We start from the raw sequence: 15,734 nt of genomic DNA, 5'->3' as shown, positions 1-15,734 counted from the left end.
GCATCTTGACTTGATCATACTATTTGTTTAAAGTGAAGAAATCTGTTTCTGAAGCCAGAGTTAGCAGTCTTTTAAGGCTTAAAAGCTTTTTTGTAATAACCTTGTAAGTCCATCTTAAACCAGGATCTTTTTTAAATTGGTATTCCCTAGTATTTTAAAATGTTTTTATGTTTTTAGAATACTGTACATACATTTTTTTGCACTCAGATTTTTTTTTTTTTCAGTTTTTGGCTGGGGCTGGGTTTGAACCCGCCCCCTCTGGCATATGGAGCTGGTGCCTTACTCCTTTGAGCCACAGGCACCGCTCTGCACTTAGATCTTATTATTCATCTTGGATTTAATTTTGTTACAGGAAATGAGTTAGGAAGCCCACTGGATTTTGGTTCAGATGACTGAACCAAAGTCCCCGAAGCATTGACCTAATAGTTAATCCTTTCTCTTCTGTTACAGATTCCACCTCTATCGTATGTTAAATTCTTGTATGTATAAAGATCCGTTTCTGGGCTTTCTTCTCTATCAAACTGGATTTGTTGCTCTAGTTTTATAAAATGTTTTAAAATCTGGGAAGGCTGGTTCCCACCTCATTTGGATTATTTTCCTGAATTTTCTTGGTTATTCTTGGGTGTTTATTTTTCCAAATGAACTTTAGAATAGTTTGCATAATCTTTTTTTAAAAAATTGTTCTTTTTTAAAGTATTTAACAAAAAAATTTCATGACATTTACCTGATTTTGATGAGGGAATTCTAGTAAATTAGAGTGTAAGTTAGCTCTGCATTAGCAAGTTTTAGCCTTCTGTCAATAATGCTGAGAAATTTAGAACCTTTCTTTGAGGTGCTCCTGCCTTCTGTATTCTGGTACTAATGCTTTGGAGCTGAAGGATGTCCTCGTAGTTGTATAGATCCAGGATACCCTTGCCTTTTTTTCTGTCAATGCCAGAAACTCTGAGAATGGAAGAAAGTGCCCTTTATCCTACTGGGAATCAATCCAACTATGCTCAAGGCAAAAGGATAAGACTTTTGAAGCAATAGTTAGGACATTATCTTATTAGTACATTAAAACATACTTTTGATATTCTATGTATGTAACCTTTTGTGTAAAAGAGGGAAACTTAAACCATACAGCGTATTTCATATATGTATATATGTCTGGGTGTGTTTGCATGTTTTTGGAAAAAATACAAAAAGAATAAACCAGAAATTAATGAAGCATGTCACCTATGGGTAGGTGAGAAGTCAGGCTTCTTTGAGTGTACTTTTTTTTTAAATTTATTAATTAATTTTTTTTTTGGCCAGGGCCGGGTTTGAACCCGCCACCTTCCGTATATGGGGCCAGTTCCCTACTCCTTGAGCCACAGGCGCCACCTTGAGTGTACTTTTTTGTTGTTGTTGTTGTTGTTGAGACATAATCTCACTCTGTTGCCCCAGGCTGGAGTCCCTAGGCATCATCCCAGCTCACTGGCAATCTCAAACTCCTGGATGTGAGCAATCCTCTGCCTCAGCCTCCCGAATAGCTGAGAATACAGGCACCTGCCACTGCACCCAGCTAGTTTTTCTATCTTTTGTAGACATAGGGTGTTACCCTTGCTCAGGGTGGTCTCAAGTTCCTGAGCTCCAGCAGTCCTCCCACCTTGGCCTCCAGAGTGCCAGGATTCAGGTGTGAACCACCATGCCCAGCCTTTTTATATCTCTCAACCTGCCCGAGGAAACCTTGTCCTTTGTCTTCTAGAAAAGTCATGCCACTTTTAGTATCCTGTGTTTGTCACAAAAACTTTCAAGGTCTAGAATTTCTATTTATCAAGTGTTCAACCAAGAAATTTTAACATGTATATTTAAGTTACTGATGTCTAAAGTAAATAGAAATGTACCATTCTTCCATACAATACAAGGACTTCGAAAAGCTAAACTCTGATTGCCGATGTATTTTAATTCTACCATTTTTAACCCAAGCATTATTTATTATTAATTATTACTTTTTGAGACAGAGTCTCACTATGTAGCCCTCGGGAGGGTGCCATGGCAGCCACATACACATGTCACAGCTCACAGCAACCTCAAACTCTTGGGTTTAAGAGATTCTCTTGCTGGGCGGCGCCTGTGGCTCAGTGAGTAGGGTGCCAGTCCCATATGCCGAGGGTGGCGGGTTCAAACCCAGCCCCAGCCAAACTGCAACCAAAAAATGGCTGGGCGTGGTGGCGGGCGCCTGTGGTCCCAGCTGCTCGGGAGGCTGAGGCAGGAGAATCGCGTAAGCCCAAGAGTTAAGAAGTTGCTGTGAGCCGTGTGACGTCACGGCACTCTACCCGAGGGCGGTACAGTGAGACTCTGTCTCTACAAAAAAAAAAAAAAAAGAGATTCTCTTGCTTCAGCTTCTGAAGTAGCTGGGACTATAGGCACCCACTACAATACTCGGCTATTTTTTTTGTTGCAGTTGTCATTGTTGTTCAGCTGGCCCAAGCGGGGTTTGACCCACTAGCTTCAGTGTATGTGGCTGGCGCCATGACTACTATGCTATAGGCACTGAGCCAATTATTATTATTATTATTATTATTATTCTGTGCCTTTTTTTAGCTTTATGTACTTATCAGTATCTATGATTTTCATACTGTTTTTGCATCTCAGACCTTCCATCTAGGAATACTTTTCTTCTGACTGAAGTATATATAGTATTTAAGACATAAGAATGAGGTGGTGCTCGTACTCCCAGTGGGTAGGACACCGGCCATGTACACCCAGGCTGGCAGGTTTGAACCCGGCCTGGGCCAGCCAAACAACAATGACAACTGCAACAAAAAAATAGCTGGGTGTTATAGTGCGTGCCTGTAGTCCAGCTACTTGGGAGGCTGAGGCAAGAGAGCCTTCTGTTGGGAGGCTTAAGCCCAAGAGTTTAAGGTCGCTGTGAGCTGTGACACCACAGCACTGTACCCAGGGCAACAGCTTGAGACTCTGTCTCAAAACAAAAAAGACATAAGAATGAAAAAGTGTATGGATTGGAATGAAATAAATAATGCTGTTATTATTTGCAGGTGATAGGATTATTCTGTACCAAAAGCCAAAATAAGACCTGGCACGGTGGCTCATACCTGTAATCCTAGCACTCTGGGAGGGTGAGGCAGGTGGATTGCCTGAGCTCACAGGTTTGAGACCAGCCTGGCACCTGTAGTCACAGCTACCCGGGAGGCAAGGGAATCACTTGAGCCTGAGAGTTTGAGATTTCTGTGAGCTATGATAATGCCATGGCACTCTACCAAGGGCGAGAAGCTGAGAATCTGTTTCAAAAAAAAAAAAAAGCCAAAATAACATATAACTGAATTATTAGAATTAATAAAACTTGACAAAGTTGGAAGACATAAATGTCAACGAATAAAAATAATTTAGATTTCTACATGTGAATGAAAATCCACAAGAAATATAATACATAGCAATAAAAATGAGAAGTTAAAAGTCTCAAATATGGACTCTACCACAGGACACGTGCTCTATTTTCCAAATAAATGGCAAATAGAATAGGCAGGAAGCTGATAAAAGAGAACTTGATTAAGATATAACAACTAGGCTCGGTGCCTGTGGCTCAAGTGGCTAAGGTGCCGGCGACATACACCTGAGCTGGCAGGTTCGAATCCAGCCCGGGCCTGCCAAACAACAACGACGCCTCTAAAAACTAGCCAGACGTTGTGGTGGGCGCCTGTAGTCCCAGCTACTTGGGAGGCGGAGGTAAGAGAATCGCTTGAGCCCAGGAGTTGGAGGTTGCTGTGAGCTGTGGTGCCACGGCACTCTACCCAGGGCGACAGCTTGAGGCTCTGTCTCAAAAACAAACAAACAAACAAACAAAAAAGATACAACTAAATGCAATGCCGAGGTCCTTATTGGATCTTGATTTTATCAAGGCCAACTCTAAAAAGACATTGAGAGTGTTATGAAAGTTTGAATATGGACAGATATTGTATGATTCTACAGTTATTGTTAATTTTCTTAGGTATTCAAATGGCATTGACATAAAAACTTATCTGTTAAGAGAGTAAATGCTGAGGTATTCATAGGTGAAATTATATGACCTCTCGTATTTGAATTCTGATAACTGCTTTCAGAGTTTTATAATTGAATAAACATGAGGGTTTATTATACTCTTTTCTGTACTTCTGAATAAATTTGAAAATCCCATGATAAAGATTTAAAAATGGTCTTTAAATGTATTTATATTGATTATTCATTATTTGCAAGGGAAAGAATAGTGACTACAAGTGGAGAGATACGATGACACTATGACTAGATGATTAAAATCAGCGTTGTTAGTGAGTACGTATGAACTTCGTGAGCTTCCTGATATGACACACTGAGAAAAACACAATAGTACATATTCTGGTTGAGAATAAATGACCTGAATCTAGTTATGAGGAAATACCAGTTGAATCCAAAGTGTGGAGCATTATCTTTTTTAAAAAAAGAGTAGGAAGGATGGCACCTGTGGCTTAAAGGAGTAGGGCGCCAGCCCCATGTGCCGGAGGTGGCAGGTTCAAATCCAGCCCCGGCCAAAAACTACAAAAAAAAAAAAAAAAGAGTAGGAACTGTATTTTTCAAAAAGTTAATATTATAAAATACAAGAGAGGCTGAAAAATGTTGCAGATGGAAGGAGACTGAAGACATGAGAACTAAATGCACTATTTGATCCTAAACTGGGTCCTGTACTGGAGAGCAAAAATTGTTGTAAAGGGCATTATTGAGTCAATTAACAAAATTTAAAACTGATGGTATGTCTATTAGATAAAAGTAGTTATTATACTGATGTTACATTTGTTGAAGTTGAAAACTGTAGAGTGGCTACATAGCAGAACAAGCTTTGATGTATTCAAATCACTCTTAAGTGGCTTGGAAGAAATAAAATATATAGACGGAGAAAGGGAGAGAAAGAATAAGTACAAATATTACAACAGTGGGATAAAATATTTACAATATATGAATCTGGGCGAAGGATATATGTTATTTCATGTACTATTCTTATTCTTGCAACATTTCTTTAAGTTTGAAATTACACATTTAAAACAATTTCTTTTTTTTGAGACAGAGCCTCAAGTTGTTGCCCTGGGTAGAGTGCCATGGCATCACAGCTCACAGCAACCTCCAACTCCTGGGCTTAAGTGATTCTCTTGCCTCAGCCTCCCAAGTAGCTGAGACCACAGGCACCCGCCACAACGCCCAGCTATTTTTGGTTGCAGTTGTCATTGTTGTTTGGCAGGCCTGGGCTGGATTCAAACCCACCAATTCTGGTGTATGTGGCTCGTGCCTTAGCCACTTGAGCCACAGGCGCTAAGCCTTAAAACAATTTCTTAAAAAGTTAAAAACAATGGGGTGGTGCCTGTGGCTCACTGGAGTAGGGCGCTGGCTCCATATGCCAGAGGTGGCGGGTTCAAACCCAGCCCTGGCCAAAAACCACAAAAAAAAAAAAAAGTTAAAAACAATGGAATACGGGTGGCACCTGTGGCTCAAGGGGTAGGGCGCCGGCTCCATATTCTGGAGGTGGTGGATTTAAGCCCAGCCCCAGTCAAAAACTGCAAAACAAAAAAACAAAAAAAAACAATGGAATACCCAGGAATAAAGCCAACAAAGATGTACAATACCTATACAATTACATTGAAAAGCATTATTTATTCTAAATAAATAGAAAGTAATACCATGTGCATGGATTGGAACACTTAGTGCTAGAAAGGTGTCACTCCCCCCCATTTTCAATTATAGATTCAATACAATTTTTATCAAAACCTCTACTGACTTTGCTTGTGCAGTTGGATAAGATTATTCTGAAATATGACAGGCGCCACCCGTTATCTTCTATTCTTAACAATAGCTTCCCCCCGCCACACGTACATCTCTTCAGATACAGTGAAACCAGGTGTGGGAGAATGATATTTAAGTAAATCGAATTAGGCTAGGCGACCTGAGGTGGCTCAAGCCTGTAATCGCAGCACTTTGGAAGGTCTAGGTGGGCGGATCGCTTCAGCTCACTGAGTTGAGTTCCCTAAAATTTTTTGGTTGGTTTGTTTGTTTGTTTTCCAGTTCTGGCGGGGTCCGGGCTTGAACCGACACCCACGGTATAATATGGGGCCGGTGCCCTACTCCTTGAGCCACGGGCTGCGCCCACTCACACGCACACGCATTTCTGAAATGAGCAATGCCCCGCTGAGGCCCCAGCACCTGTGTAGGATAATATTTAGAAATAAACTTATCCTACATCAAGCACACAAAGTAAATTCAGTGTGAGTTTAAAATGACTTGCTTTTTTTCCAGAGGCTTAAAGAGACCTGGACCTCCCCTGGGTTACTCACAGAGTTAGGCTTTTTGGAGTTGGAAAATTCCTTAGGCCTTTTCTCTGAAGCTGTATACCCCGTGAAGCCTGAGATCCAAGGGCATGACCCCCTTCCTCAGAGATACGGGCCAGAGGGTTGACATATGTTAACAACATATTGTCAGAGTTCTATAGGTACTCTGCCCGAGAAAAGGACACAGTCATTACTTCATACTGAGTAACCTGAGTGAATGCTTGAAGGTATTCTTCTATCAACTCTGTTCCCCTATGGCTACTTTGGTCTTTGTGACCTGCTCGGAAACTAGTCACTGTTTAGAGGAAGAGATTTACTACACAGGTAATTGCATCGATATGATAAATATTTCCTTTGAAGTTAAATTACAGATATGTAAAAAAGAAGATAGGATGATGAAACTAATAGATAATAGATTAGGTGTGTACGTGACTGGAAGAGTATAAAACTAAAACTTGGAATAAAGAATTTTGCTACATGCCATTTCATCTCAAAAAAAAAAAAAAGATTATTCTGAAATATATGTGGAAGAACAAAGGTCCAAGTCTTGCCAAGAAATCTTGAAGACCAAATTGGAATTATTTGCCTTACCAGTTATCAAGACTGATAAAACTATTATAAAGGTGGGGGAGGGAGGGCTTGTATACCAATGGAGCGAAATAGAGGGCCATATTTGATAGAGCTGACGTTGAAAAGTTGTAGGAAGGATGGGCATTTTAGACTTGGACAGTTGGTTATTCATATAGGGAAAAATGGTTTGGTCCCCTACCTCAGTTCATACATGAAAATTAATTCTAAATGGATTAAAGACCAAACTTTAAAAGGTAAACTGTAAAACTTTCAGAAGACAACTTCATATGCTTATAGGTAAGAAAAGATTTTAAGACCCTAAAAGCATCTACCATGGAAGATTCAAGTTCTGCTACATTAACATAAAGAATTTCTGTTCATCAAAGTATTCTATAAAGACAGTGAAAAGGCAAGCCACAACTGATAAGAACTGCATATATAGACTTGTATGAGTCAGTAAGAAAAAAGGGCAAAACAAATTAATAGGAATTTCATGGGAGAAGGAATGTGATCATTAACATGAAAATAAGCTGAGCAGAAGCAGCCCAGGATTTTGAAGATGTGGTGTGCAGTGATCACACCTATAAATAGCCACTGCATACTCCAGCCTGGGCAATATAAGAGACCCCTGTCCCTAAAAACAAACAAACCCATAAGGAAAAAAAAATACACTCAATCCCATTAGTAATAACAAAATTCAAATTAAAACATTATTGAGATATTGTTTCAGACTACCAGATTGTCAACAGTTTTTCAATGTCAGATATTACCAAGTGTTGGGGGAGGTTGTAGAGCTCTGGGAACTCTCATTCTCTGCTGCTGGTCGGCTTATTAACCACTCTGGAAAGGGGATTGGCATTACTTGGTAAAATTGAACTTCCATGTGTTAAATATTGCTATGTAACAAATTACCCCAGAATTTAATTGTTTAAAACAACAACAACATACAATTCTTTGGATTGACCAGGTTCTGGTGTACCACACAATCATAAGTTGAGGTCATTCACGTGCCTGGGAGCTTGCCTGGAGCTGCAGTGCCCTACGTAGCTTCTTACCCTCTCTCTAGGTAGCCTCTCATCATTTGGTGATCTTTATTCACTTCCTCATAGCATGGTATCTGGCTTTCAAGAGAGAAAATAGAAGCTGCCAATCCTCTTATGGCTTGGAAATCCCAGAATGTCACTTCTATCACATTTTATTCATCAAAAAAATTGATAAACCTAATCTAGACTCAGGGGGAGGGGAAAATATATTCCTCCTCTTGATGGAAGGAATGTCAAAGAATTTGCCATCAGCTGGGTGCAGGGACTCACACCTGAAATCCTAGCACTCAGAGAGGCCGAGGCAGGTGGATTACTTGGGCTCAGGAGTTCAAGACAAGCCTGAGCAAGAGTGACTAGCCGGGCGTTGTGGTGGGTGCCTGTGGTTCCTGCTACTCAGGAGACTGTGGCGAAAGGATCACTTGATTCCAGGGATCTGAGGTTGCTGTGAGCTATGATGCCGCAGAACTCTACCCAGTGTAACAGAGTGAGACTGTCAAAGGAAAAGAAAGAGAAAGTATTTGTGATCATCTTTGATCCACCATAATGTCCCAGAAGCCAGCAGTTTCACCAGTAGATATATGCTCTAGAAAAACTGTTAGACACATAACAGACCAGAAAATCTGCACTAGAATATTTATAACAGCAATGTTCATAATAGAAAACAACAAAAAACTCTTGAGAACCACCCCCAAAGTCCATAAACAGTAGAACGAATAAATACAGTATGTTCTTATGTGGAATATTGTATATTGATGAAAATAAAGTAAGTGTTATTTGCACCAACACGGATCAATGTACAATCTGTGTGTGAAAGAAATGAATCATAGAGTAACAAATAGTGAACCTATTATATAAAGCTTGAAACAGGCAAAACCTAATCAATGTATGTGCTTAGGCAAGATTTTCTTTTTTCTTTCGTTTTTTTTTTTGAGACAAGAGTCTCGGTTTGTCACCCTTGGCTCACAGCGATCTCAAACTCTCGGGCTTAAGTGATTCTCTTGCCTCAGCCTCCTGAGTAGCTGAGACTACAGATGCTTTTTGTAGAGACGGGGTCTCGCTCTTGCTCAGGCTAATTTCAAACTCCTAAGCTCAAATGTTCACCCACTCTGGCCTCCCAGAGTGCTGGGTTTACAGGTGTGAGCCACTGCCCAGCCCAGCAGGGTTTTTCTGTAAGGGACCAGATAATAAATGTTTTAGGCTTTGTAGACCAAGAGGCAAAATTGGAAATATTATGTAGATATTTGTATGTTACAACAAGAGCGAAAACCAATTTCCACAATATTTTTTATTGTTGAAATTTAAAATAATTGAGTACAATTTATATATATATATATATATTTTTTTTTTTTTTTTTTTTGCAGTGTTTGGTCGTGGCTGGGCTTGAAACCGCCCCCTCTGGCATATGGGGCCGGCGCCCCACTCCTTTGAGCCACAGGCACCGCCATTGAGTACAATTTATTTATTTATTTATTTATTTTTTGAGATAGAGTCTCACTATGTCACCCTCAGTAGAGTGCTGTGACGTCACAGCTAACAGCAACCTCAAACTCTTCGGCTTAAGCAATTCTCTTGCCTCAGCCTCTTGAGTAGCTGGGATTACAGGTGCCCACCACAACGCCCGGCTATTTTTTTTATTCTGACTTTTTTTTTTTTTTTTTGGCCGGGGCTGGGTTTGAACCCACCACCTCCGGCATATGGAACCGGCGCCCTACTCCCTGAGCCACAGGTGCCGCCCGCGGCTATTTTTTTTGTTGTTGTGGGTATTACTACTGTTTTTAGCAGGCCTGGACCGGGTTTGAACCCCCCAGCCCTGTTGCATGTGGCCAGCGCCCTAATTGCCGAGCCAATTTTTTTTTTATTGTTTGGACTTCATTGAGGGTACAAAGAATTAGGTTACGTGGATTGCATTTGTTAGGTAAAATCCCTCTTATAATTGTGTCCTGCCCCCAAGAGGCATGCCATACACCAGTGACCCTCCATCCCCCTCTTCCCGCTCCCCCATTCCTCTACCCCCCCCTTGTATTAGATCATGGCCTGCCTTCATATTAGAATTGAGTACATTGGATTCTTTTTTTTTTTTTTAATTAAATCTTAGCTGTGTACATTAATGCAATCACGGGGCACCATGCACTGGTTTTATATACAATTTGAAATATTTTCATCAAACTGGTTAACATAGCCTTCCTGGGATTTTCTTACTTATTGTGTTAAGACATTTATATTCTACATTTAGTAAGTTTCGCATGTACCCTTGTAAGATGCACCGTAGGGAGTACATTGGGTTCTTGTTTCTCCATTCTTGTGATGCTTTACCAAGAAGAATGTGTTCTACCTTGAGGACAATTTTTTATAATACGGGTCTACTAAAGAAAGGAATGGAATCTATTTTGGCAGGGGGTGGTAGTGTAGTAGTTTCCTAGGGCTGCTATAACTAAGTATCACTAGCTGGGTGGTTTAAAACAGAAGTGTATTCTCTCATAATTGTGGAAGCTAGAATTCTGAAATTAAAGTGTCAGCAGGACTATGTTCCTTCCATTCTGGTAGAATCTTTCCTTGCTTCTTTCTTAGGTTGGCTGGTGGCCAGCACTCCTTGGCATCCCTTGGCTTGCAGCCACATCCCTCCAATCTCTGCACCTGTCATCACATGGAGTTCTGACTATGTGGTTGTCTTTAGTATTCCCTCTTGTAAGGGCAACAGTCACAATGGATTGAGGGCCCACCCTACTGCAATGTGACTTCATCATCACTAATCACATCTGCAACATCCTATTTTCAAATTAAGATCACATTATGAGGTACCAAAGGTTAAGACTTTCCACATAGCTATTGTGGGGGCGCAATTCGGTCACTAATGGAGATAATGTTTCACCTGATTAGTATTCAAAACTAGTGTTTCCTGTCATCAAGTGGATCACAAAATGTTCATCTGTAAAAATCATACTTAGCTTTAGGGCCATACAAAACAGGTGGTAGGTCTGGTTCACCCTGTGGGTCATAGTTTGTTGACCCAGACTTAGACAAAGAGACACTGTTATTTGGAAAAAACAAAAAACAAGGGAATGAGTAATAATATATTTAAAGTAGTTTTTAGTTTGTTGGGTGGGGAAGGGAAGCATAGAGTTGGAGAGGAATAGACAGGTGGCTCCCTGGGTATCAGTAATATTCTATTTCTTGGCTTAGGTAATAAGTACACAACTATTCATTTTAATTTTGTTCTTTAAACTGTACACACTCGGGCAGCTCCTGTGGCTCAGTGAGTAGGGTGCCGGCCCCATATACCGAGGGTGGCGGATTCAAACCCAGCCCCGGCCAAACTGCAACAAAAAAATAGCCGGGCGTTGTGGCGGGTGCCTGTAGTCCCAGCTGCTCGGGAGGCTGAGGCAAGAGAATCACGTAAGCCCAAGAGCTGGAGGTTGCTGTGAGCCGGGTGACGCCACGGCACTCTACCGAGGGTGGTACAATGAGACTCTGTCTCTACAAACAAACAAACAAACAAACAAACAAAAAATAAACTGTACACACTCATTTTACATGGTTTTTGTAAAAAAAAAAAGCAACACAGCAACCTCCAACTCCTGGGCTCAAGCGAGTCTTCTGCCTCCGCCTCCCAAGTAGCTCGGACTACAGGTGCCCGCCTCAACGCCCAGCTATTTTTTTGGTTGCAGCCATCAGTGTAGTTTGGCAGGCCTGGGCTGGATTCGAACTTGTCAGCTCAGGTATGTATGGCTGGTGTCTTAGCTGCTTGAGCCACACAGGTGCTGAGCCTGTAATCTTACTTTTTAAATGTTTCCTTCTCACCTAACAACTGAATAAGTTGAATAAGTGGAATATTTAAAGTTAAGGTGGAAGGAGATAAAAAAGAAATTAGCCGGGTGTAGTGGCGCATGCCTGTTAATCTCAGCTATTCGGGAGGCTGAGGCAGGAGGATCTCTTGAGCCCAAGAGTTTGAGGTTACTGTGAGCTGTGATGCCACAGCACTCTACCCAGGGTCACAGAGTGAGATAGTGTCAATAATTAATTAATTAATTAATAAAGAATGAAATGGGCACAGGGAACTGCCAGTACAGTAGAATCAGAGAGTATTTCAGATCCACCCTTAGCTCATTCAGAGCCTTCTAGGTTTGTTTAACAGTTCTCCTGAGATACATTCACAAATATTTATAATACACTGTTAGTGGCTTTTCGTATATTCGTAAAGTTGTGTAACCATCACCACAGTGAATTATAAAACTTTTTCATCATCCCCAAAAGAACTCCCTTGCCCTTCAGCAGTCAGCCCCGAGGCCTCCCATTCTCAGCTCTAGGCAACCACTAATCTTTGTATTTCTGTAGATTTGCATGTTCTGGGTATTTCGTGTAAATGGAATCATATACTATGTGATCCCTTGTGACTGGCTTCTTTGACTTAGCAAAATGTTTTTGGTTTGTCTATATTGTAGCCCGGATCAGTACTTTGTTGCCTTTTACTGCTGAACATTATTTTACGGTGTGGCCACATTCTATTTGTCTATTCATCGGTTGATGGACATTTGGATTGCTTCCACCCTGGCTATTAAGAGCATCCATCGTTTTCAGATAATTTCTTTTAAGTGGTCTGTAGTCATTGTAGAAAATTTGAAAAATATGAAAGAAAATAAAGCATATGATAAAATGTATGCATAATCCCACCACTCAAAAATCAACCTTGTTAATACTTCTCCTGTGGGGGAAAAATACATGTTTATGTAGCTTAGTTTTTAATTTCTCCTTTCTCTTTAGGATTTACTTGCATTTGAACAGATTTTGTTTCTCAAATCATAGCAAGAGTAGCCAACTGCCGTTGTCATAAATAATTCATAAGTGCAGTGGGAGTACAGTGGAATTATCAGCTATCAGATGGGCAGGGGAAGGATTTAGAGAAAATTTCGTAGAAGAGGAAATATGTATATTATGAAAGTATGCATGAGCTCCTGATGCTGGTTAGTAAATAAAATATTGAGGTTTCTAATAAGGTCATGTTTGTTCTATTCTAGGAAGCTAGCAGGATGTACCGTGTTTATCACAGGTGCCAGCCGTGGCATTGGCAAAGCTATTGCATTGAAAGCAGCAAAGGATGGAGCAAATATTGTCATTGCTGCGAAGACCACCCACGCACACCCAAAACTTCAGGGCACAATCTACACTGCTGCTGAAGAGAGTGAGTGTGATGATGCTATTTCATGAAATATCCTTGCAGTGCTTTTAATATATAGTGAATTTGCTAGTTTAGTTAAAGCCATTGGAAAGCGTCTCTAAAAATAATTGTACCTAGTTGAAGAAGTATCTGTTTTGCCACTTTATTTAGTTTTCATTTTTATTTTATTTATTTATTTTTTTGAGGCAGAGTCTTACTATGTCACCCTCGGTAGAGTGCTGTGGCATCACAGCTCACAGCAACCTCTAACTCTTGGGCTTAAGCAGTTCTCTTGCCTCAGCCTCCCAAGTAGCGGGACTACAGGCACCCGCCACAATGTCCGGCTATTTTGTTGTTGTTGTTGTCATTGTTGTTTAGGAGGCCCGGGCCGGGTTCAAACCCAACAACCTCAGTGCATGTATCTGGCGCCGAGCTTATTTACTTATTTATTTATTTATTTATTTAAGATAGAGTCTCATTCTTTCGCTTTGAGTAGAATGCCATGGTGTCATCATAGCTCGTGTCAACGCCAACTCTTGGGCTTAAGGGATCCTCTTGCCTCAGCCTCACATTTAGGCTGGGACTACATGAGCCTGTCACAGTGCCCAACTAATTTTTCTATTTTTAGTCGAGATGGAATCTCACTCTTGCTCAGACTGGTCTTGAACTCCTGAACTTAAGTACTCCTCTCACCTTGGCCTCCCAGAATGCGAGGATAACAGGCAGGAGCCACCACGCCCTGTACCTCACAGCAGTGCTTCTGACCATTTTTCTTTTCTAGCACTTTTAAGTGATTTGAGAGACTCCAGTGAAAAGTCGTGTCTCATGAAGGCATTGGTTCTTGGATAGGAGAGGAATTTGGGGGAGTAGAAATGGAGAGGAGAGAATTTGAGGGGTGGACTGTGTGAACACTTTGAAAATCCTTACCATGTTATTTATTCTCTGCACAATTTGCAAGTCATTATTTTAATACTTTTAATTGCCAACTAATTATTGTGAGCTTATATTCAAGGCATTGTGCTAGGCACAGTGCCAAGAGGGTTAAAAACTCAAGTTCAGTTGATATAGCAAGTTTTGTTAGTCATCAATAGCATTGTGATTATGTTAACAGAATATATATGAAGTGCTTATGAGTGAAATGATGCCAAATATTTGTTTTAAAATACACTAGCAAGGTTGGGCGTGGTGACTCACGCCCGTAATTCCAGCACTCTGGGAGGCCGACGTGGGTTGGATCACCTGAGCTCAAGAGTTCGAGACCAGCCTGAGCGGGAGTGAGACCCCATCTCTAAAAATAGTTGGGTGTTGTGGTGGGCGCCTGTAGTCTCAGCCACTGGGGAGGCTGAGGCAACAGAATCACTTGAGCCCGAGAGTTAGAGGTTACTGTGAACTATGACACCAGAGCACTCTACCAGGGGCAACAAAGTGAGACCCTGTCTCAAAAAAAAAAAATAAATAAATAAATAAATAAATAAAATACACCAGCAAAAAACAGGAGAGGGAAGATAAACAACTGACAAAACAGTAACAATTACTGAAGATAAGTGATGGATCCTTGTCAGTTTACTTAGATATTTTTGTGTACTTATGAAGTTTTCTATAATAAAAATTAATTTTTAATTGCTTTCCCTTTTTTTGTTTTATAATGGAATTTTAAAAAACTTCTCTTTTTAATGGACCCAGCCTAGCTACTCTGTCCTATTCTATGGTAGAGTCACTGGTAGAAAGACAGAGGGGTATTTTGGTTTGGTTTGGTTTGGTTTTTTGAGACAGAGTCTCACTCTGGTGCCCCGGGTTAGAGTGCCATGGTGTCAGCCCAGCTCACAGCAACCCCAGACTCCTGAGTTCAAGCGATCCTTCTGCCTCAGACTCCTGAGTAGCTGGGACTACAGGAGCCTGTCACAACCCCAGGCTGGTTTTTATATTTTTAGTAGAGACGGGGTCTCACTCTCGCTCAGGCTGGTCTCAAACTACTGACCTCAGGCGATCCTCTGACCTTGGCCTCCCAGAGTGCTGGGATTACAAGTGCGAGCCACCACACCCAGCCAGGCAGAGTTATTGAAGTTGATTTTCTGGAAATAGGATATACTTTTTTCTTTTGACTGTTATGTTAGAATGAAGGTACAATATTTGAGTGCTTTAATGTTCTTCTCTTTGTTTATCCTTCGTAGTTGAAGCAGTTGGAGGAAAGGCCTTGCCATGTGTTGTTGATGTGAGAGATGAACAGCAAATCAGTGATGCAGTCGAGAAGGCGGTCAAGAAATTTGGAGGTAGTACCTCAATTTGGAAATAATTACTGAATATTGGTAAAATATAGGGGTATCTATAATTTTAATTTATTTGGATTTTTGGGTTTTCTGAGTCTTCGGACTATAACCAGAAATAAGTATTTGCTCATATGGAAACATGGCTGAAAACCATCTGATGACTTTTTAAAAAAATTTTTAAAAGTTACTTCGAATGACATAATAAGCCTACTACCCAAAATAAAGTTAGGACCTTACCAGTAACCTGCACCTAACCAGTGGTTCCCCAGATCCCATTCAATCCCGGAAACATTGAGGTTTCCAACAGAGAAAGGATTTATTCATGGGGCAGTCAAGTGGGGAGAGTGGATGGTGAGACTCAGATTCATTTCCTGTACCAGCCTTAAAGGAGAGA

At 40.8% G+C, this 15,734-nt stretch overlaps 1 protein-coding gene across 4 annotated transcripts in view; it reads left to right on the top strand.

Moving 5' to 3' along the window:
* Positions 1-15,734, top strand: part of HSDL2 (hydroxysteroid dehydrogenase like 2) — a 116,361-nt gene that overhangs the window by 24,943 nt on the left and 75,684 nt on the right. For 3 of the 4 annotated variants that reach the window (XM_053565748.1, XM_053565756.1, XM_053565747.1), the window contains exons 2-3: positions 12,934-13,097; positions 15,245-15,343. In XM_053565748.1, the coding sequence (XP_053421723.1) occupies positions 12,934-13,097; positions 15,245-15,343 (263 nt within the window). The remainder of the gene's footprint in view (positions 1-12,933; positions 13,098-15,244; positions 15,344-15,734) is intronic. The other variant, XM_053565765.1, reaches the window with a different exon arrangement.

Source organism: Nycticebus coucang, chromosome 2 (assembly GCF_027406575.1).
Source record: "Nycticebus coucang isolate mNycCou1 chromosome 2, mNycCou1.pri, whole genome shotgun sequence".
NCBI lineage: Eukaryota > Metazoa > Chordata > Mammalia > Primates > Lorisidae > Nycticebus > Nycticebus coucang.
Note: the sequence above shows the minus strand (reverse complement) of the source record. Positions and strands in the feature narration are given on the sequence as shown.